The sequence below is a fragment of the Sycon ciliatum genome, chromosome 5, assembly GCF_964019385.1.
Source record: "Sycon ciliatum chromosome 5, ocSycCili1.1, whole genome shotgun sequence".
NCBI classification, from domain to species: Eukaryota; Metazoa; Porifera; class Calcarea; order Leucosolenida; family Sycettidae; genus Sycon; species Sycon ciliatum.
In genome coordinates, this window is record NC_088647.1 from 35,832,675 (window position 1) to 35,856,644 (window position 23,970).

General features: G+C 48.9%; 1 protein-coding gene across 2 annotated transcripts in view; it reads left to right on the forward strand.

Annotated features, from left to right (window-relative positions):
* Positions 1-23,970, forward strand: part of LOC135818513 (uncharacterized) — a 39,059-nt gene that overhangs the window by 9,217 nt on the left and 5,872 nt on the right. For both annotated transcript variants that reach the window (XM_065331902.1, XM_065331900.1), the window contains exons 6-17: positions 1-122; positions 654-935; positions 1,832-1,980; positions 2,536-2,917; positions 4,089-4,637; positions 5,358-5,561; positions 11,600-11,833; positions 12,582-12,761; positions 13,325-13,495; positions 20,021-20,538; positions 21,728-22,048; positions 23,428-23,543. The exon at positions 1-122 is cut by the window's left edge and continues 148 nt beyond it. In XM_065331902.1, coding sequence (XP_065187974.1) covers positions 1-122; positions 654-935; positions 1,832-1,980; positions 2,536-2,917; positions 4,089-4,637; positions 5,358-5,561; positions 11,600-11,833; positions 12,582-12,761; positions 13,325-13,495; positions 20,021-20,538; positions 21,728-22,048; positions 23,428-23,543 — 3,228 coding nt within the window. The remainder of the gene's footprint in view (positions 123-653; positions 936-1,831; positions 1,981-2,535; positions 2,918-4,088; positions 4,638-5,357; positions 5,562-11,599; positions 11,834-12,581; positions 12,762-13,324; positions 13,496-20,020; positions 20,539-21,727; positions 22,049-23,427; positions 23,544-23,970) is intronic.

A 23,970-nucleotide genomic window follows, 5' to 3' on the forward strand; every position in this document is an offset into this window, starting at 1 on the left:
TCGGCACGCATATGGATCAGGTGGATCCCGCGCAGAGTCAACAGCTTATCGCCAAGCTGAAGAACAGGCTTGATCGCATGCGTGGAAAAGCGGGCATGCCCAAGATCGTCCGTCACGAATTCGTGAGTTTTTAAACTTTGCTCCCCGTGCTATCTCTGGCAATTCTAAGTGTGTGTGTGTGTTTTCGGCTTGTGCACATGCAGTGATGACCATGCTGAACAGCCGCGTGTGCTGTCACCTGATCACATGCTATGCTTGACAATGATTAATACGTGTTCAGTCAAGCCTCTTTAGGATTAACGCCAAGGGACCAATGATATTTGTTCGCAATACCGAGAGTTCTTCTTCTTATCCATATTTTATACCCAGGGAATACACCGTGATTTATCCAATAGATAGATGAATACTGGTCCTAATTTCTAAAGCAATCTTTTTGTCTTATGAGTGTTGTTCTTAACGATGTCTCGCTCTCCTTGGTATAGTGTGTGTGCCACCAACACACACAACACCGAAGTAATATACTATTTTTTTCTACTAGACTTGAAAAAATAATGGTACAAAAGGCCTAGTCGAAACGATACGGCTTCTGTGCTGCATGTGTTGGTTGGCTTTTCCCTCCAACCGAGAATCTATTTTATATTGTGTGTGTGTAGGTGGACGCGTCGAAGAAGAACCAGAGCATTGCCGCGCTGCGCGTTTCCATCTTCAAAGCCATCGAGGATGCCAAGACGGCGAGCGGCCAGCCGATTCTCGGTGGCCTGGTACCGGCCGTCTACCTGGCTCTGGAAGACCGCATTGTGCAGGAGGCTAAGCGGCTGCGCCTGGAGAACTCGGCGTACCCGATCATTCACGAGCGGCGCATGCGGCAGCTGGCGCACGAGATCACCAGCAAGGACTACGGAGCGGAGAAGCTCACCAAGGAGAAGATGGCGCAGGTAGGAGGATGTGCATGTCTTGTTTTGCCTTGCTTCTGCTGCCTGTCATTAATTTTGTTCTTGGTGTCCGTGTCCGTGACCCCCGCCGGCGCCCTTGTGCTGATGTCATCTGTCTTGGGTGCTGCATTCCACTAGCCTATTCTAGCAGGTCTGGCTGAACCGTTGGTAGCTTCAGGGGGGGGGGGAGGCACTTTTCACATAATTATGTCCATACTGGCATCAAAAGTGCATGAAACGAAGAGTGTGTAGTCTTTGGCATTTTCTGCATGGGTGTCTGTCAAGGTGATATTCCTGGATTACATCATAGTCGGTGCATATACATGACGGGAAGTGGTGCAGTGCGTACAACAGAGCTGCAGCTGTGCAGTACGAGACCGTCTTGAATCCTGCTTGTATGCACTGTTTGTAACACAGGAAATTCACTGGAACAGCAACCATTCAAGCTGTACACTTTTGGTTTCATGCACTCTTGCTGCCATGGACCTTTGTTCTATGGTTTTTTAGGCTTTTTTTGCTTTCGTTTTCAGTTTCTTTTCACAAGATGTCCACTTTCATCCCCTTGTACAATACATATGTGAACACAAGAACAATGGAAACACATTGCTGTGTTGTAGATTGAAAAGGCCTCTCTGGAAGTGTACTCCCTCTCCACTGGAGAGTTTGAAAATAGTGCCCTGGGGGACTTTAACCACGCGAGTACGATATCAACTTAACAGTCATTTGGAAACTTGCTCTTTTACGCGTTTAGTGTCGCCACGTCTGAGATACCACGTACAGTTCTAGTGTTAAATGTGTGTATGTATGCGTGTGTATGTGTGTGTGTCTGTCTGTCTGTGTGTGTGTATGTGTGTGTGTCTGTGTCTATGTCTGTGTCATTCCTTGCATCTTCTGCACAGGCGGTGTGCTTTCTGCACGAAGCAGGCGTATTACTGCACTATGATGATGCTCAGTCACATCTCAGTGACCTGTACTTCCTGGACCCGGAATGGCTTTGCAGCATGATGGCCAAGATTGTCACTCACAAGGAGGTCAACGGCTTCTTGCGGTAAGCGGCGCTGCATTACTGGTGTCTGCCCGTCTGTTCGCGTGCATGTGTACCGGTGTCTGCCCGTCTGTTCGCGTGCATGTGCACCGGTGTCTGCCGGTCTGTTCGCGTGCATGTGCACCGGTGTCTGCCCGTCTGTTCGCGTGCATGTGCACCGGTGTCTGCCCGTCTGTTCGCGTGCATGTGCACCGGTGTCTGCCCGTATGTTCGCTTGCATGTGGTTGTGTATCGGTGTCGTGCGTGTGCATACAAAGACAAGTGTACATATATTTACGGTCCTGGGTAGTGGATGCAATGGTATAATTACCGTATTCTATAATGACTAAACATTTTAAAAACACTTTTTTCGTCCTATTATTGTTTGAACTAGCTCTGCCTCTCGGTATTGAGCACTCTCTTGGACAGCCTGGAACCTCTCTGTTTTACTGTACAATTACCGTATTCTGCCTGCTGCTTCTATTCCGTGTGTTATGCTCAAGTTTCAATGTACTGCCGCTCTAGTGGGACTCTGTTGCTGGTTTGTGTGTGCGTGTGTGCTTTGTGGTGGTGATGCAGAGATGGCATAATGGAGCGCTCTCAAGTCGACCACCTGTTCGGTGAGGAGCGCAAACGCCTGCCCACCAAGTTCATACCGCAGTACCTGCGCCTGCTGGAACGCTTTGAGATTGTCCTGTCGCACGAGAAGGACGGCAAGCCCTACTTGCTGATCCCGTCGCTACTTCCCACCAAGCGGCAGGTGTCGGCGTGTCCGGGCTTTGGCCCCCGGCGCATTATCCGCCACTACCAGATGCCGTACATCCCGCTGGGCTTCATGGCGCGCCTGATAGCCCGTCTGTACCTGTTTGCCGACTCGATGCTCGACACGAAGCCGGTGAAGGCCATCTGGCGTTCCGGCGTGCACATGCTGTGGCACCATCAAGCGTACTGCATCGTGGAGGCGAGTGATATCTCGGTGTTTTTTTTTACTGTGCTCAAATCACATCTCTTCCATCACCTAGGAACTGCTAGTACAGGGACTGAAAATCCTACAGTCCATTCATTGGAAACTGGCGCCCTAACGTTTTGGTGTCTACCGCCCATAGATGGAGATATCGTGAAAACAACTGTACATCCTGCATTGTGTGACCCGTGCAATTACTCCTTGCCACATTTGAGGCCAGATGAGTCCAAGAACAGGGAAATAGAAATTCAGCCAGGTTTTACAAAATTAGGACAGGTATGCCATGGCAAAATGTACGGAGAAGCAGATCCCAAACCCAGATTTGAGATTTGAAGTGGGTTTTTGATCCTCAATTCGGCCCAAATCGGACTTTCAAAAGCCAGCGGGACTGTTTCCGATTAATGGACTATAGCCGTGATGAGATCAAGGTGGCGCCAACCACAAGAACATTTTGGTGTCTATGTACTTGTGGTAGAACACTGTTCTGCCATATCCACCTAATCAGTCCATACTCGCATGCCATGACCAACCACTGACTGCCCTTACAATACATACATGTACTATTATAATTAGCTCATTTCCCCGTTCGATGTTATTACGTTGCCTGGTGCCCGCTCGATGTTAAACTCTGTGTGAGTTGATGCCAAAGATCCTGACTTCTGTACAATAGTACTATGCTGTCTCTACGACTTAGCTTGTACGTGTACTGTCTATGGGTGGATTTCCCGTTACATAATGTGTACAATTTTGCCCTTCGAAAAGCCTTCCACGTGTGGATGTTGCCAGCCAGCTGTCCACCGTACACAGGAATTTGGCTTGCGTGAGTTGCCCCTCACTGCAGCGAATCCGCTCGCCTGCTTCATCAATGAGGCAGGATTTCACGTGCCATCGCTGTGCCAAGTTTCTCTTGCACGCTTGCTCGTATCGTTATCCTCATACCTGACATACGGTGTTCCTTCAATTCTCCCTACTACTTAGTATGTTGTTCTCACTAGGAAAGTTGTGAACATCATGCAAATAATTTTTTCAACATCGCAATAACGATTTTTTTTAATGCAGCGCATACGCAGATCGGGAGTAGCAACTGAATAGAACGGCTAACTGTCAGTTGACAAACGCCCTCTTTCTTTGCGCTGCTCTCGCTTCTTTTCTGTAAATGTTCTGCCAGGTCACCGGCAAGGAGGAGAACCGGCTGGAGGCGAGCACCGGTGGCTTCAACTTTGACTGCACCACGGACACGATCGTGATCGAGGTGACGTGCAACCCGAGTGGCCGTCAGCTGCTCGGCTACCTGGCCGACAACTTTGACACGCTCGTCGAGGAGTGGTACTCGGGCCTGAGCGAGTGTGACCTCCAGGGCAACGCGCTCATACGGTCCTATGCCGTCTGCCCGGACTGCGCCGAGGTGCCGATCGACCCCTCGTCCGGCGAAGTCATGGACAGCTACCGCTTCCCGTTGGACGACCTCGTGGTTCAGTCGGAGGGTAGTACGACGGCGGAGTGCCCCTTCCACTGTAGCCCCGTGCCCATCCGCGACCTGGCGCCGGATATCATGCTCGGGGACTTGCCCGACTCGCTCATTCTCGATCCGGACAAGTTGCAGTTTGACGCGCAGTCTGCACATCGCCTCGGTAAGGGCGGCTTTGGTGACGTGTTCCGCTGGACCTACGCCGGCCGAGCGGTGGCTGTCAAGGTGTTCAAGTCACGCGGTGGTGACGTGAGTACAGTACACACTGCTTTAGATTATGTATGAGCTTACTTCTCTCTCTCTCTCTCTCTCTCTCTCTCTCTCTCTCTCTCTCTCTCTCTCTCTCTCTCTCTCTCTCTCTCTCTCTCTCTCTCTCTCTCTCTCTCTCTCTGTCTCTCTCTCTCTCTCTCTCTCTCTCTCTCTCTCTCTCTCTCTCTCTCTCTCTCTCTCTCTCTCTCTCTCTTTCTCTTGTTCATCTGTTTTCACAGGCTCGCGTGCTTGTGACTTCTTGTGGTGCATATCCTGTTTGTGTGTGTGTGGGGGGGGGGGGGTCTGTCTGTTTTTCCATGTTTCTGTTGTTGAAACTGCTACCTGTCCATGCTTCTCTCTGCTTGTACTCACAGTTTTACCATTGCTACTGTAGTAGAGTAGTGGGCACGGCACTGACTATGCTTCTTGGCGTGTTGTGCCTGAATCCAAGTAGAGACATGCACGCCGACTGTACTGAGAATGTGGGACAGATGCACTGCTTTGACCTCTGCTTGAGATTTGGTACAACTGCAAGTAATGCTCCTGTGCAGGTCCGTGTCAGTAATTGGAAAATCTAAAATTTGTTTTTGGGGGAGAGAAGAGGGGAAGGGGGGGGGGGGGGGGGGAGGCTGGGGTAGATCTTCTCAATGTACTGTGTGAGGTCATTTCATGACTGTTGTGAATACGCTCTATGTGTATTTGTGGTGCCACTCCTCGCAGAGCACGAGCAGCCCGAACCGCTTGCTGCGTCAGGAAGTACAGGTCATGCGTCACCTGCAGCACCCCAGCGTTATCGACCTGGTCGGCGTGCAGCTCCAGCCGCGCTACCTCATCATGGAGCTGGCACCGCAGGGATCGCTGCGCTCCATTCTCGAACGCCAGGAGCCGCTCTTCCGGCCCGTTCAGCACCGCATCGCCTTGCAGGTATGAATGTGTGCATTGGGTTGTTACCAAAGCAATTCCTCCTCCACCGCATGCGCTCTCTGGCCGACCTCATCACACCAGCAACATGACCCCAAGTTGTAGATACTGACACATAACAGTTCCTCCGTATAGCGCTGTTTCGACCATTAGGCCACCCTTTGTTAATTCATTGTTTAACGTCCTTTTTTTTCCCGAAAAGGTACGCGGGAGGGCGAAAAACAAACAAAAGCCCATTCCAAAAACTGGAAACCCCAATCAAACATTTTGACCAGTAAAGCATGTGATATATACAATATTTCTGGGTCTAACGGCACTTGCAGGCATAGAACAACACTCTTTGATGGTGCATTGGAGCACATGCCTGATGAATCCAACAAAACAGGTACATAGCATGGAGTTAGCATGTCATGAATTCATTACATCTGGATTTTTACTAGGACACACCGTACGATATTTAAAAGCCAACAAAAAAAGAAAAAGAACACAAGACAAAGGCATGCCCGGGAGGCAAGATTATAAGTTTAAGGTCATGATCGGCACACTGTGAAACTACACAATCATGTATTTACAACTTTGCATATTATTGGTACTACAGATAGAAATGAGTGAAGCATTGGAACTGCAACGCAAACCCATCATATTAAACCATGCATTTCATTGCAGTGATGAGTGAGTAATTGACATTGTTCAACACAATAGTACGGATATAGAACGGGAAACTGCTGGCACGAGCACCCCAGCCAACATGAAACATGATTCTCTCTTTAAAGGCTCATAAGCTACACTAAACCATAGCTATCACAGTCCCCTTGTTGTGCCACTACGGTTATTCTAGACATGTGTTCACTGAAGTACTACGAATGGCAACAGTGTGCTCACTACGGATGCTTACGCTTCTTGCCACGGCCAACCTTCTGTTCCCCACGAACTCGTTCAGCTGTGCCTGCTGCTTTGCAACCAGCACACACAAGGTGAACGGTCTGACAGCGCTCAGCAAGTTCCGCCGGGATCTCCAGAGGGTCCGAAGAGCCGCAGCTGTAGCATACGAGCTGGAACTTCTTACTAGAGTAGTAGTGCCGGGAGGCTTGGGACTTGCAGGTGAGCCCACTGCGGATGCCTGCAATGCCCGTCAGACAGGACTCAGGTGGGGCCAATGGTGCACCACAGATGTAGAGGTGGTCTTCCTTCACTTGAGCTAGTGCCTGCACCTGGTCAGGCTGTAGCTTCTTGCTTGTGTGGACGCACCGTGGCTTGCTGCATTCACCACATGTCACGAATGCCCGCACTGTTTCAGCTTTGGCAGTGAACGGGACTCCATCCAGCTGCGTATCACTCGCAGCCTTGGCTGTTGCTAAAGACGGACGGAACTTCTCAGTTGTCTCCTGGCCCCATACATCTTCAAATGGCAGATAGCGCTCACCGGACAGGACAGGGTCTGGAAAGCGGCAAAGACTGGCAAACTCCTCTGGTGGTAGCGTTGGGGGGCCACAGATATTGCACTCAACCGCTCCGCACTTCTTGATTGCGAAGAAGTAGTGGCGAGCCGTACAGCAGTGTGCCATAAACTCCTGCAGCTTGACCTTCTTCTTCAGTTCTGACTGCGTTGTGGAACCCGGCAACACTGTGTCATCGATGCCGCCCATTTCTGTCCATAGGTCCTCCATTTCAGCTGTCGAACATGCGTTCATCGACTGAACTGGCACATCGTGCAATTTGAGCCTTGAGAACACCTCTTCCAACATGGTCTTAGCTGGCTCAACAGACTGCAGCAGGGCATCTCTCAGTTGTGGGTGCTTGTCTGCGAGTTCGCGGGTGTCAGCCATGCTGCTACACTTGGCATACAATCGTTCATTATCATCGGACATGGATTGTCGCATCAAGCCGACACTCTGGAGACCAAGTTTCGAAATGACTGCATTGGAGCGGTCCTAGCTGCAACAAGGTAGTCCAGCTGCAAGCGGCGAAAGATGCATATGAGCGCCAGCTGCACACTGCTGTACGTCACCCGGTGGTCTGGACCTCCATCTGAATGTAGCAAGAGAATCGGCTTCAGGACGGTATTGACTTGTTGCTTGCGAAGCAACTGCACGATTTCTGTGGCATGGCGGAGAGGGCTTGACGGGCAGAAAGTGGACTCCTTCAGTGTGACTGTCACCTGGCCACTGTAGAACGACTCGCCTATCGTGCTAGGCGTTGCACACAAGAGACTCACTGACGGCGTGATCTTGGCCTTGGTGAAATCATGGTCGGACACGCTTGGCGACATCTTTTGCCACAAGGACAGATTTGCCACGATCTACGGCAGCGACGGGACAACCTGGCTCCCCGATCTTGATGTTGTGCTTGTCGTCAACACAGAGAAGAGATGCATGGTCACGATGAAGCACAGCCAACTCATGGAGGTATCTAAATATAGCAGCAGCATAGTGTGAATCAATATGCTCACTGTTGAGCTGGCGAGCTTGCACCAAATTTCGTATCGTCAGGCGACCGGTGTGCTGCACAGCCGTTGCGATGTATGGGTTCTTGGTCCAGAACTGAAGGCGTACCCATGACTCACTTGGTATGGGCACATCACTAGCTAGCGTTGACGCGACTTGCTGGATGAAGTCTGGCACCGAGAAGGCCATGGCGAAATGGCACACCTTCCCATGGCGCCGACTGTCAACAGCATTCAGTGCCGACTTCTCGATGAATTGTTCCGCGGCTCTCCAAAACTCTTCATACTTCTCTGGATTGCCTTCATTGAGTGCGCGAAGGTCGACAACAAGGTCTGGGTCTTGGGCATCCAAAGCTACATTGAGCCGGGTCCTGACATTCTTGCTCGCTTGCGTAGGCACAGCAGATGCATCACCAGTTAGATGTTGGTACATGTCAGCCAGAACAGTCGGAGTAGCCTTGGAAATCAGTTCATACCGGTCAGTGAAGGCTCTCTTCATGGCACGGGAGTGGTAACTTGGTATATCCTTTGAAATCCTGGCCACGATTTGCGTTGTCTTGTTGACATCACGATCACAGGGCAGTCCAGGCACTCTCCACATCCAAGACAGCTTGCCCATGAAGTTGCCATGGTCATACTGGTAAATCTCAGTGCAGCATGGAAGTTGCAACTCTTTCAGGTAGATATAGCTGTGAGCACAATAGACAGCACACACACGCACACAAATCAACAGGCTAGCTAGCACATACAAGTACTCAATTATGTTCACACTATGGGCGGCCTCATAACATACTGGGAGGAGAGACAATCAGTCAATGACAGTGCATTGAGGCCACTGTCGACTAAGCGTGGTAAGGACATGTTGGCAGTCAACCATGTTACAATATATCCACAGCAGCTGCGCAAACATAACAAGCCTAGTTTCAAACTCACCGGTCTCTCTTCTCAGATGGTAGGAACTCCGAAAGTTCAACAGGATCCCCATACTCGGTCATGCTGCACATCCGTTCTTCAAGTTTCGAATAGCGAGCTACCTTGGTGGGATCTATGCGTATGGCTGACTCATAAGTTGTTACTGAGGACGACGTCCCATCATCTGTACTCCGCACCTCATCCATTGCCTTGTGAGCTGCAGAAACCTTCTCACATGTGCTCTTCAAGTATAGGCTGTACTTGTGTAGCCCTGATGCCAGCTCATCAATCGCCCCTGCCATGGCCTTCCAACGTGAATGGGAAAACCAAGGAGATGCACGTGCATCATACAGTGCAGAGATCATTTGATCCAATGTCTCCCGACAGAGTGGTGGCAGTTTCCCGTGCTTGTGTGAAGCTGGATCGTTGTAGCTGGCTTTTTGCTCCTTCTCTGCGAGAGGTTGAAACAACGTGGGAAGGTGAAAGCCCCGAAGTTGCAATCGTTCAGCACGAGCCTTTGGCAAGATTTCGATAAGCGCATTTGCAACAGCTGCCACGAACTTTCTGCGGCTGGTTCCTTCACATCCATTCGTGAAGCCAAGTTCAAGGTCACCAAGGAGCGCGACAGTATCGTTGAAAATCCGCCAATCTCCACGGTACGTTCCGGACGATCTCGTTTCCTCCGTGCCCATGAGGTCCGGCACCCTCAGCACTTTCGCTGCTCCCATCATCACCGAGAAAGCGTTCACAGCGGCAGGCGTAGGAGGGGAAACTTCCGCAACAATCGGCAGTTCAACAGTGATGGACTTTCCAAAACTCTGGCAGCATCGCACGACGTCCAGACCTGTGCCCACCTCCGACCTTTCAGATGTCGCCATCGTCATGCTCAAGAATACTTTCACTTCACCGCTCGGGCGGATAACAGGTACTTCCTCAAACAGTTTCTCTAGAAACGATCCAAACGTCGTCCTCTCACGAACCTCACGCACAGGCCATGGCAAGGGAATAGAACGACCTTCAACTATCCTGACAGAAGCCAGGACAGTTTCATTGTCTACTTCCGCCATCCCTCGCTACGACATTGCCGTTACGCCAGCTACAGAAATAAAAACAAGACGACTGGACAACGAACTGCCGGACGACCTGCACTGTACAGTGCAGCTTGCAGTGCGAAGCACTTTTTGACGCAACTTTCCAAAAAAGTTTCGAGACCTACAGCAGCACTAGCTAGTTGCACTGGCTGCAGTGCAGCACTGCCGGAAGTTACTACATTTGTAGCAAGAGTACATGAACCCCAGCGGTTTATGTACTGTGTAGATCTACTCTTGATTGTGGTAGTTTGGCCTGGCGCGCGTGTGCTAGAACCCAGTTTTCAGCTGTACAGTAACGTCGGACCGCGCGTTTCTAGCGTGCGCGGGCGCTGGTGCTTTCTTGTTTTTTTTCCGGTCGGAGGCAAAAAGGTACGCGGGCGCGGACGTTAAACAACGAAAAAAGAAAGGGTGGCCTTAAGGTTGCTAGCAAAGCTTTGATGTGGCATACTCGTTTGTGCACTACCGGTATGTACATGTGGATGTACTATGGACACTCACGATTACGAGCACTCGAGTGAGTAGACAGACATATCTGCCCTGAGCAGGGAGCTATCACAGAGTGCAGTACTGATTGAGTGGGAGCATTGGTGGGTGCTGGAGAGATGTGTCCTTGGTGTGGAGGTGTTATCAGTTGCGAGTGCATTACTGATTGCGTGAGAACAGTGGCGGTCACTGGTCAGTGGAGAGATGTGTCCTCGGTGTGGATGTGTTGTCAGTTGAGAGGTACTGTCCCTCTAGGTGAGGTACTGCCCCTTTAAGTGAAGTACTGCCCCTCTAGGTGAGGTACTGTCCTTCTAGGTGAGGTACTGTCCCTCTAGGTGAGGTACTGCCCCTCTAGGTGAGGTACTGGCCCTCTAGGTGAGGTACTGCCCCTCTAGGTGAGGTACTGCCCCTCTAGGTGAGGTACTGGCCCTCTAGGTGAGGTACTGCCCCTCTAGGTGAGGTACTGCCCCTCTAGGTGAGGTACTGCCACTCTAGGTGAGGTACTGCCACTCTAGGTGAGGTACTGCCCCTCTAGGTGAGGTACTGCCACTCCAGATGAGGTACTGCCCCTCTAGGTGAGATTCTACTGTACATGTACTTCATGATTTCTACTGATGTGATGGCACTATATCCTGTGTACGGCGCGTGCCATATTTCCCCCAGTATAAGTCGCACCTTTTCACACTAAACTTCGAGGGAAAGGAGGGGGTGCGGCTTACAATCGAGTGACACCCTGCCTACGTGACTATATTGAAACAACATGGCTCCAACCTTAAATGGGATGCGACTTATAGTCGAGTGTGACTTATGATCGAGAAAATACAGTAATCTTCTATTATGCACATTTGAAAGAAGGAATCGAAAGCGTTTCTGCTGTAACTCTGAGTTTCACGGTTTAACCGATCATCAGACAACAACTGCGCCTTGGTGTATTGAGCACTGTCACGAGTAACCGCAACTCTCTCCGAGTGTAATCTTCTATTATATCCTGTCTCCGTTTGGCGCTCCTCTCTCTCTCTCTCTCTCTCTCTCTCTCTCTCTCTCTCTCTCTCTCTCTCTCTCTCTCTCTCTCTCTCTCTCTCTCTCTCTTTCTCTCTCTCCCGTGCACCCAGGTGGCCGAGGGTCTGGAATTCCTGCACCGCAAGCGTATCCTGTACCGCGACCTGAAGTCGGACAACGTGCTCATCTTCTCCACCAATGCCACGGCCACGATCAACGCCAAGATCTCCGACTACGGCATCTCTCGGTTTGCGTGTCCGGCCGGCCTGGCTGCCACTACTGGTACTGCCGGCTACAGGCCGCCGGAGATGATACGCGCACGCGGAAAGACGGCCTACGACTTTTCGGTAAGGCAGCTTGATGCTGTTGACTTTGATTGGCATGTTTGTGTACCCAGTCTTGTATAAAAAGAGGACTTGTATCGAAGCATAGCAGTGCGACTTGAATGAAAGCCTGTCTTGAGTATATGAGAGGGCTTGAAAGCCCAGAGCCCTTGCTCTGCTTCGTTTCGACCTCGGTCATCATGCGTGTTATTCAAACTGATAGAAAAGCCTTTGCAATGCAAAAACATGTCTCCGATGTTCCAGTTCTCTAGTGCTCCAGTTTTCCTTGGGCTGTGTAGTGTCCCCGGCATTGGCATACTGAGGAGGTCATATGTCACGTTGTATGAATGTACCGTGTACATACTTACCTAATACACTTGCACTTGTCAGTTTGAGCACTCTGGCAAGGTACGTTCGGGCCTGGTTTAAATATGGCTTTGGAAAATTTAAACAAACGGCGAGGAGACGATAATTTGATAACCGCAATGACTAAGACAAGCTGAATTGTCAGCTTGTCTTATTGATTGCGGTTTGGAAAATTTATTTTTCATTGCTATCAGGTTCGGCCTCATTCTCTCTGTGCTGCACTGATGAATCCCACAAAGGACGAAACAGTTCTGTCCGCAGATTGAGTCCTTACCTACTACATGTACCGCATTATTTATAGGTCTGCATTTTCTTTGAGACATTTTCAAAGAACAAGTTCAGCTCTCGTGCCGGTTTGCTCGTCTTCACTTCAATTCCGTTTGATGCCTGTTGTGTTTATGTTCAGGCTGACATCTACTCATTTGGTCTGTTCCTCTTCGAACTGGCCACCAATGGACAACGACCATTCGAGGAGCTCGACTTTCCCGTGGAGCTGGACAATCGGTATCTTGAGGAGGCTCCCATACCGCAGCTAACCGAGTGTGGTTGTAGTGCCTGGCCTGACATGCAAGATTCCATTGCTCAGGTAATGTGTGTGTGTGTTTGGGGGGGGGGGGGGGCACACATGTGCAAATAGCTTTTCTTGATTGTACTTCTAGTGAGTTTCAATGCATGTTCGTTACGGCATGATTGTATAGAGCAGGCATAGTGCATGCATAGTGCAGGCATAGAGCATGCATAGTGCATGCATAGTACAGGCATAGTGCAGGCATAGTGCAGGCATAGTGCATGCATAGTGCATGCACTATGCATGCAGTGCATGCATAGTGCATAGGAGTACTAAGTATCTGTGGTGTGAAGCAAAGGTTTGGATGAGGTGATGGAGAGACAGCAGGACTCTGCATCACCTACTTATAGCACAGATATGTACTCTTTTTCTATTACTTTTGTGGCAACATACCGGTACATCCATGCAGACTGAGCAATGTGTTCCCTGCGTATGCTGTGCTAACATTAAATTTTATCATGCTGCTGCTGCTGCTGTTTTGCTGCTGCTGCTGTTGCTGCTGCTGTTGTTGTTCGTGGTTATGATGGTGGTGGTGGTGGTGCTGCTGCTGCTCCTGCTGTTGGTCACCCGGTGGTGTTTAGTGTCTGCAACTACGTCCCGACCAACGGCCAACCGCGTCAAATCTCGTCCAGCGCTTCAGCTCATCCGAGTCGCTGTGCCTGCGACAGGCGATACCCGTGTCGATGGGCCTCTCTGTGCAGGCGTTGGCTGTACGGAACTATCGCGATAACAAGGGCAATGAACGCTGTCAGGTATGGTGATTATATTATTTCTATTGCACAAACTTCTTGTTCTTTGAAAACCTTTGCATTGTAGAATCTACCGGGGTGAGGAGAAACGGTGAAGAGATGTCCTGTCGAATGATGTACATCCAAACTATGTCATAGTATTGAAAGTAGCTATGCTGCAACCAACAAGATTCAGTTTTGTTTGGGCCGGATGGATAAAACGAGAGAGCTTGGAAGCTCAGGGCCCTACGCTATGCTTTTTTGCCTTGATGACCTAGGCAAAAAAAAAGCATAGGGATGTCAGCCCTATTTGAATATTGTGGCGAGCTGTTTGTGGCCAGCCGTCTTTGATGGTACGGTACGGTACGGGACAGGTACGGTCGAGGGTAATACGACAACGTCTACCACCTTGATGACCTAGGCAAAAAAGCATAGGGATGTTATAAATTTTTCAATTCTAACAAGTTTTCGTACAACACTCATGAGGAATCTTCGTTGTACTAAAGGACACTGAAAACAAAATTGAACTATTATAGAAAATCTAAGTTAGAAAAATAACACTAAGAACAACAGCAGTGAAATTTACAAGCTTGGCCGTTAATGTTCTAGGTGTAATGTTATTATTATTATTATTATTATGCTCTATTCGCGTTAGCATCAGTGAGCTTATAAAGCTCACATATAGCCTTCGCTTAAGCCGCAAGAAGGAGCAAGTGAGCGCGAGGAAGCGCAATGCACACAGAGCGTCAAAACAAAACAAAAAACAAAAAAACAGAAAAAAGAGACAAGCTGCAAGAAGGAGCAAGTGAATGCGAGGAAGCACAGTGCACATCAAGCATCACAATCACAAAAAAAGACAAGATGGAAACGCAAAGTTATGTCCATTGTTGCATTAGCGGCTACATACAACCTTCACCAGGTCCTGCCACTGAGGGCGATCCTGGGCGAGCTGCTGCAGCCTGTTGCAGTCATCTCCATTATCTATATATAAAGGTATAAATTATGTCCATTGTTTCATTAGCAGCTACATACAGCCTTCACCAGTTCCCGCCACTGTCGACGGTCTTGGGCAAGCTGCTGCAGCATGTTCAAGTCATCGCCAGTCTCTAGGGCGGTATTATTTTTCAGCTTTTTGAGATCATTATTGAGCGTTCGCGGGAGCGTTGTTCTTGGGCGTCCCCTAAAGCTGGGGCCGTTACCCCCTAAGAAGTAAGCTCCCATGGCACGTCTGGCTGGGGCTGCCTCTTCCAAACGCAGCACATGACCAAACAGCCTCCATCTAGCATCTCTGATGATTTGGCTCACGGGGCGAGATTCTGTGCGTTTATACAGGGAAGTGTTCTTTATTATGAGCGGGTATTTAATGCCTATCACTGTTCGCAGCTGCTGCCTGTGGAACGAGTCCAATTTCCGCTCCTGTGTCCCCGTGAGACTCCACGTGCCACAGTTATAAAGCAGGATTGGTAGAATGAAGCTATTATAGAGGCGCACTCGTAGAGACTCTCTGATGTGTTGCCCTCTCAGCCATATCACCCACATCCGATGAAGTGCGCTTGTAGCCAACCGCTTTCGTCTGCCTATGTCCTCATCCACTCCAAGCATCGAGCCCAGCTTTATTGTGTGTCGCCACTGTTCCTCTATTCGATCCTTTTGTCTGCTTATCATGGTGTGTTCCGTCTTCCCCTCATTCATCTTCAAGTTCCACTCTGCTAACGAAGAGGATATTGTAGGAAGGCAATCTTTTAGATACTTTTGGTCGGTACTGATGAAGTCCACATCATCTGCATATTCCGACTCTCCGGGCAGAAGCAGCTGGACGTCTCGGTCTGGGCGCGGCGGTAGACGGTTTCGTACCTCTCTTAACGCAGCTTCCAGGTATATCGTAAACAATACCGGCGACAGAGAATCTCCCTGTGGAGTCCCATTGTATGTTTCAAGTGGCTGGCTCAGGATGTTGTTTAGCCGTACTTTAATGGTGGTATCCGTAAGTAAGCACTGAATAAGATGTAATTCGTCCCGGTTCACAATAGTCTCCAGCACGTTCATGAGCTTTGGTCTTGAAATAGTGTCAAAGGCTTTCGACATATCAATTCCCAAAATGGCGATATCTTCCTTTACTCTTTGGCATCTTGCTGCCAACCATCTGTAGGAGTACACAGCATCCGCTGTACTTCTCCCGCTGCGAAATCCGCTCTGGCAGGGCGAGACGTATTGATCAACTGCCGGCTTAATACGCGTCAATACGATTAGAGACAGTAGCTTGCGTAGTGTATTTAGAAGGGTAACTGGCCGCAAATTTGCAGGAGGACCTCTCTTCTTGCCCGGTTTCGGCAACGGGACCAATATACCATCACCAAGCTGGATGCGTTGATCTTTAGCGTAATTATTGAATAATGTGGCTATGTTACCATGCAGTGATTGCGTCCCATACTTCAGGAGCTCAGCCGGGATTCCATCGGGGCCGGATGCTCTGCCGTTATTTAAACGTTTTGCAGCCTTGGACACCTCCTCAGTCGTTATGGATCGGTTCAGTGGCATTTCACTCCTCTCCAACATAGTTGTTGCTAGTGCCTGGTCGCAGAATATAGTTCTGAAGTGTTCCTTGACCGCTTCCACCGATTCCGCAGGTTGAGATATAATTTTGCCTTCAGCATCCTCAACGATAACCGGTGATTGTTTCTGACGACGGAGTAGCTGGGTTGCTTTGAACATCTTTGCGTCATTCTTTATTCTTCCTATTTCTCCCACTCGTTCATCAAGCCTGCTCGATGCCATCTTGAGGCATTCCCGCCGAATCTGGTGTGAAATGCGATTGCGTTCTTGCTTCATCTCAGAAATCTTCCCAGCGTCTTTGCAGTTAGTGAGATCCAAACGTAACTTGCGTTTTTTCTCGGCTAGCTGTTCAATGGCATTATTATAGCCATTTGTATGTACTTTTCTTCTTTTTGGTACTATGCCAATGGATGATGCAGCTGACTCCTTCATAATGCCGGTGATCTTCCGGGCATGCTCCTCAACACCCATGTTGTCCATCTCACGGCATGTCAATTCCAGACCCCGCTCGATTGCCGCTTGGTATGCCTCCCTCTTGCTCAAGTCACTGAATTCAGATACACTGAATTTGTCATTGGTCTCCCTTGATATGCATGGCGCATTCAATTTCTTGTAAAGATTGGTCAGGTTGACTTTAGCGAGGACAAGGCGGTGGTCACTCTCCATCTTTGTCCCCGCATATGACCTCGCATCTTCCACCACAGAACGCTCACTATTCCGACAGAATATATAATCGATCTGGTTGTATATGGGTATTGCTGAACCACCGTCTGGGTTGTGACGCCATCCTGTCCATGTTGTGATATGTGCCGCACGGTGTTGGAATGCAGTGTTGCAAGCAAACAGGTGGTTGTCCGACGCAAAGTCAGTCAGAACCTGTCCACTGTAATTGCGGCGGCCTCTTGAGTGTGCTCCGCAGCACGACAAATCATGTCTCCCCGTAGCTGTAACGAAACGTTTTCCAACTTTTGCATTGAAATCACCTATCACGAAAAGCATGGCTGATGATCGAAGCTTCTGAATTGTCTCCAATAAACTGTTGTAGAATTCATCCAGACAGGCAGGATCCTCCGCAACGCGTCCAGATGTTGGTGCATAAACGTTGATAAACGAGCACAGAGTTCTATCGGACAGCCATAGCTGCAGCACAGCGATCCGGTCAGAGATACTCCAGTATCTGTGAATTCGGGGCAGTAAACTTATTTTTACGGCGAATCCAAGTCCATAGTGTCGAGAGGTCGACGAAAGACACAGGAGTCGATAATTATCAATAATTCCATCGAAGCCCTGAGAGATTTTCGTCTCTTGCAGGCAGCAGAGTTCAGCTCCATATCTTGTTAGGTCACAAATAAGTTGATTTTTTTTCAAATTTGAATTTAGTCCACGAACATTGAAAGTTCCGACGTGAAACAAGCTACTCTTGTTTCTACGACTGCTACTCAGAATACTGCGGGTCCTCAAACCCACCTGCTCATTAGCGAAAGACATAGGCCATAGGGTTCAAGAACAGAACCACCATGGCTGAGAGGCGTCACTCTCTCATCCAAACAAACAAACAAACGAAGGTGTAATGTACTGCTGTTATTTGTTATCACTTTGTCCTTCTTTCCCTCAAAACCAGTTAATACTTTGTCCTTCCTTCTTTCTTTCTCTTCTTTGTTCACTTTTCAGTTGCAAGTTTAGTGTTAGTACACACATTCGTTATTCTCTCGCTTTCATTGTTAAAATTCACACTATTTTTCTAACTTAGATTTTCTATAATAGTTCAATTTTGTTTTCAGTGTCCTTTAGTACAACGAAGATTCCTGATGAGTGTTGTACGAAAACTTGTTTGAATCCCTTTCTTTCTCTACACAATTTCTTCACATTTTTCAATTCTCCTATTATTTTTTTCAAGGCATAACCTAGGATTCGAACCCGCACAATCGCCCTACATGCATTACCCGATACACTTCGCATTCATACTCATTCTTCCAAGTTGCTTCACGTTATGATCTTGCATTTGAAAGCCCAATTTGAATATTGTGGCCAGCTGTTTGTGGCCAGCTGTCTTTGGTACGGTACGGTACGGGACAGATATGGGATAGCGCCAGGCGTGACACACACAAACAAACAAATAAATAAACACCAAAACGAGAGAGCTTGGAAGCTCAGGGCCCTACGCTATGCTTTTTTGCCTTGATGACCTAGGCAAAAAAACATAGCAAATCTTTCATTTAGGCCATGGTAAAAAATAAAGTTGATTCTCAGGTCATGAGCCCGTGAAAATCGGTGCGAGCGAGCGATTTTTTATTTTATTCCCCACAATGTTTTTATTTCCGAAGATAGAGTCACACATATGTACGTCACAGGTTCATATAATTATTTTTTTTATTCAGGCCAGGGAGTAGAAAAATACCGATATTTTACTACTCCCTGATTCATGCCTTTCGAATCGCATTGACTGTTTTCATGCGCGCATATGCATGCACAGAAATATAAAAAATCGTCGGTGCGCCGCCAAAAATCGGTGCGCGCGTACTTGAGAATCAAAGATAATTTTTACCATGGCCTTATCCTATTTTTTTTTCAAGACATAACCTGGGATTCAAACCCGCACTATCGCCCTGCATGCATCCCCCGATACACTTCGCATACCGGTACATACTAATTCTTCCAAGTTGCTTCACGTTATGATCTTGCATTTGAAAGCCCTATTTGAATATTGTGGCCAGCTGTTTGTGGCCAGCCGTCTTTGATGGTACGGTACGGTACAGGACAGGTATGGTCGAGGGTAATACGACACCGTCTACCACCTTGATGACCTAGGCAAAAAAACTTAGCATAGGGATGCAGTGATCTAGCCAAAGCCGGCCGGCTGAGACAGCTCCAAGGGTAATGCTGCAGTCACCCCCATGTAGACTGTAGTGCACTGCACTAGCACTTGAGTCTAGATGGTGGAGAGGCAAAGGTATGTACAGTACAGTACGTAGCACTGGCTACTCAGGCTCAGTGCTAGCTCTTCACTCAAGCTCAAATGCACTTGAGTATGCACTTGAGTACGTCAGTAAAATGTAATAGGTTGGGTCATGGTTCGCTGTTTCTGGTGGTGTACATGGCTGTGGCTAGGCTGGGTCTTGTCAGATGACCAATGTACACTGCATGCAGACATGACGTTGGTGACCACATGATCCATGCTCATGTAGCTGTTTGCTTCCTTTTTCATATTTTGTTAATTTACCTATAATCACATTGTCACAACTGCCTGATGAATGCCCATAATTGGACGAAGCGAAAGGAGATGCAAGCTGCAATGAAAGATTTGTAGTGGTGTGTGTCTGTGTGGATCCGTGACTGATGGCGGGGGTCTGGGGGCTGCGCCCCCAGAACGATACATTTTAACTAGAACGTTGGCCGACTGGCATAAAATCCTGGCTAGACCTCTGGGGATGTTATAAAATTTTCAATTCTCCTATTTTTTCAAGGCATAACCTGGGATTCGAACCCGCACAATCGCCCTACATGCATTACCCGATACACTTCGCATTCATACTCATTCTTCCAAGTTGCTTCACGTTATGATCTTGCATTTGAAAGCCCTAATTGAATATTGTGGCCAGCTGTTTGTGGCCAGCTGTTTGTGGCCAGCTGTTTGTGGCCAGCTGTCTTTGATGGTACGGTACGGTACGGGACAGATACAGGATAGCGCCAGGCGGAGGTCCGTCCGCAAAAAAACAAACAAATAAATAAACACCAAATTAAAGCTGTGTGGACCCTGGCTAGCGCCAGACGTTACTGAAGTAACGCCTTCTGCATAGCTACGGGAATAAAGCTGTGTGGACCCTGGCTAGCGCCAGACGTTACTGAAGTAACGTCTTCTGCATAGCTACGGGAATAATGCTGCCATGTTGTGTTGTATGTGTGCATGCGTGTGTGTGTGCGTGCGTGCATGCATGTGTATCTGTGTGTATGTGTGTATGCATGTATATCTCACTATCTGTGTGTGTATGTATACAGGTGTGGATTGGCAGCGGTAGCACGGCGGGCCAAGGCAGTCAGCTGAGTATCTACGATCTGAGTGAGCGACCCTCACCGCCGTCCGGCATGGCGCTCTCCGACCGCCTCGTCCTCTGCATGATCTCCGTCTCCCTCAACAGCAAACCTCTGCTCGTGCTGGTAGGCTGCCTGTCCGGCAACATCTGGTGTTACGATGCGGACAAGGGCCGGCAGCAGCGCCCCACCTGCATTGCGTGCATGAAGGATGCTATTGTGTGCATGCTACACTACGACGATAGCCAGGAGGTCAACGTCATCGTGGCCGGCCTGGCTAACGGCACGCTGGCGATACTGGAGGTTGGCCAGCTGCTGGATGCCAGCAGCGGCAACAGCGCACAGTTCCAGGTGATCCAGCTCGGCGCCGAGCCCGTCATGGACGTGTGCATGTACAAGCGGCAGCTGTGGTGCGCCTGTGGGCCACGCGTTCTCGTACTGGACATGCAGAAACGCCAGACAGTCTTCAGCTGGGCAGTGACCGGGTACGTGTCTCTCTATATGTACAGAACAACCTGTAACTAACGACCACCCCTCGGGGCCAGAGAAAGTGGTCTTTAGTGGCAGGTGGTCCTTAGTTAGAGGTTTGCACCGCACAATCGTATAATATGAATGTGAGACCATCCGTGCCTGGCGAAGTGGTCTGTAGTACCAGGCTGGTCGCTAGTCACGGTGGTCTGTAGTACCAGGCTGGTCGCTAGTCACGGTGGTCTGTAGTACCAGGCTGGTCGCTAGTCACGGTGGTCTGTAGTACCAGGCTGGTCGCTAGTCACGGTGGTCTGTAGTACCAGGCTGGTCGCTAGTCACGGTGGTCTGTAGTACCAGGCTGGTCGCTAGTCACGGTGGTCTGTAGTACCAGGCTGGTCGCTAGTCACGGTGGTCTGTAGTACCAGGCTGGTCGCTAGTCACGGTGGTCTGTAGTACCAGGCTGGTCGCTAGTCACGGTGGTCTGTAGTAGCAGGCTGGTCACCATGGTCACGGTGGTCTGTAGTACCAGGCTGGTCGCTAGTCACGGTGGTCTGTAGTACCAGGCTGGTCACCATGGTTACGGTGGTCTTTAGTTGCAGGTTTTACTGTACTTATACAGTAAAACCTGTCTGAGACGACCGCTCAAGGGACCTTCAAAACGTGGTCTCTGTTCACAGGTGGTCTCCGTATCCAGGGTCATTTGACTAATCGACCTAGACCTTTCAAGTAGTAGTAAACTAACTTGCCTACCGAAAACGGAAGGAAATGGGCTGCCGAGTGAGCATTGGCAGCATGAAATCCAAGCTGGCAGATAGGCGACAATATTGCTGACGCGGACCAAGTATCACTGGTTATGCATGTATGGGTTTATCTTGGCCGTACGGTGTACAATCGTGTTGCTCTTGTTCTTGCCATGGCGGTGATGTAGGTGGCAGTCATCATCCTTCTCAAGCTCGTTGTCATGGCTGTTGTCTTTCCTGACTGTCGCAGAAGCAGAAATATTGGTCGAGAATTTTATTCCGTCCTTTTCGTCCAACAGTTAACAGTTTTCAGGCTAAATTAATCTCAGGACTAAAAGTCGATTTTTCTAGCCTTTTAGTACGTCCCAGTATCCATGAGCGAAATTTTCAACCGGACAAACCGCCTTTCCTTGGAGTTGGACGTAGTTATTCACTGACTAAATTGTCTGTTTGTTGTATTGTTTAGGGAGAAGAGCAAGATCTCGAACCTCGCCATTGCGAACGACCTTGTCTGGACATCAGTGAAGGGCAGCGCTGTCATACGCGTCTGGTCTGCCTCGGATCCTATCGGCCGAGAGCGAGGAGAGATGGATTGCCTTGACTTTATCTGTGCACGTGAGCCGCTGGAAGAAGAGAAGCGTATCAAGGCCACCGACTGGCATGTTGTCAGTCTTGCATTAGATGGTGGCTCTCTGTGGGTTGGTATGAGCAGTGGCCACATTCTTGTTGTCGACGTCGCCAAGCGTAAGGCTCAGAGTGTGGTACAGCGGCATGACAGAGCTGTAAGGTAAGCAGCACGTGTGTGCATGTGTGTGTGCATGTGTGTGTGTGTGGGGGGGGGGGGGGGTACGTGTGTGTGTGTGTGTGTACATGTGTTTGATTGATTTGATTGATTTTTATTTCACGGATCCTCCAGAGGCAAATAGATGCCTATCGAAGGGAGTCTCCTAAGTAAGTATGGAAAATGAGAAAGTATGTTCGTAAGGGAGAAGAGGTAGAAGATACATTAGAATATAGAGTACAGAAGAAGTAAATTCAGTACTTCGGGTAGTACATTGCATGCTAATCATAATGAGAATTAGAAAAGCAGCATTGCGGACTACTATAACTGACATATACACAAACTATTGAAACTATCATAGATGTGGTTAGCCTAGACACAAAAGTCAGGAATACCTTTCAAAGAAAACATTGATTGCGAATGATACCGACGAACAGCAATACTAAATTTCGCTGTTGTAGAGAGTGAACGAATATCTTCAGGAAGTTTATTCCAGGCAACACTCAAAGAAAAAAGGGTTGATTTACGAAAGAAGGTGCCAGCTTTAGGAAGAATTATGGATGAAGGGTGACGACTGCTTTGGGAAGAGGGTAGCTGGAAGTGAGACAACAAGGAGGGGTATTGGGAGAATACATGGTGGAAATAGACAAGGCCAAGAATCTGCCGTCGCCATGCTAACGATTCCCAAGAGGACAGAACATTGAGGTCTTCTTTGGAAGTCGTCCAGTCATGTGTGCACGTGTGTGTGTGTGTGCACGTGTGTGTGTGTGGGGGGGGGGGTGCGCGTACATGCGTGTGTGTGGTGTGTGTGTGTGTGTGCATGTGTGCATGTGTGCATGTGTGCTTGCATGCTTGCGCACTTGTGTGTGTGTGTGCGTGTGCGTCTGCATGTGTGGATCCGTGCGTGCAATTGGCTTGTGTGTGCATGGGTGCGTATGCATACGACATACGCATGCCTATGTGTGTGAGTGTGAAAGTCTGTGACTGTCGCATGACTTGAACAGCTGGCTGTGCCACTCCATATCGTACTTACTGTTAAACGTTCGATAGTGTAGACTTACACACATAGAGACACACCCATATCTTACCCATACCCATCTTACCCATACCCATCTTACCCATACCCATACATACACCTGAGAACTATATGCATGGCATACTTGATATACTTTTAAAAGCCAATAACCGATCTTCATTTACACTTACTTGTCATTGCGGCCAGCCAGGAGAAATGATTTCCATCGGACTTGGTGATGAAGTAATCTTGACCGCTCAATGATCTGTGACCAATAACTCGTGGCTTGGTGATGGAGTTACGTGACGACTCGATGTTCTGTGGCCATTATGTTAACTCTCTCTCTCTCTCTCTCTCTCTTTCTATCCAGGTGTCTTGCGCAAGTGAAGCTCCGCTCTGGCGACAAGTCACTGTCGTATGTTCTATCCGGTGCAATGGGATACCTTCCGCGGCCGGGAATGAAGGAAGCTGCTTTCCGCCGAGAGGGTGAGTTCACAGCAGTGCTTGTTAGTTGAGCCAGCCGGCATGATGAGTGAACGGGTTAAGAGTGTCCTGACTAGATTGGTTTGTTCTTGCTCTTCTTCGTGGTTGTGTTTTTGAAAACTGTTGTTGTTGTTGCTGCTGCCTTCACTGCTGGTGGTACAGTAGTCTTGTTTCTTATAATCCGGCACCATTTGTGCTACGGAAATTCTGCTGGATTGGGGAGGGTGTGAGATTGGAAAAGCTGATTTACTGCTGCAATGTGCATGAAAAGGACATTTTGGTACCTGAAAACTATGCTGGTTTATGGAGGGTGGAGGGTGCTGGTGCCTTAGATCATTGCAGGGTGGTGGCGTTCCTACGGATGCTGAAAACTCAGTATAACTAAGTCTCAAGCGAACCGTGAAACAGTGGTTTATGGAGAGTGCTGGAT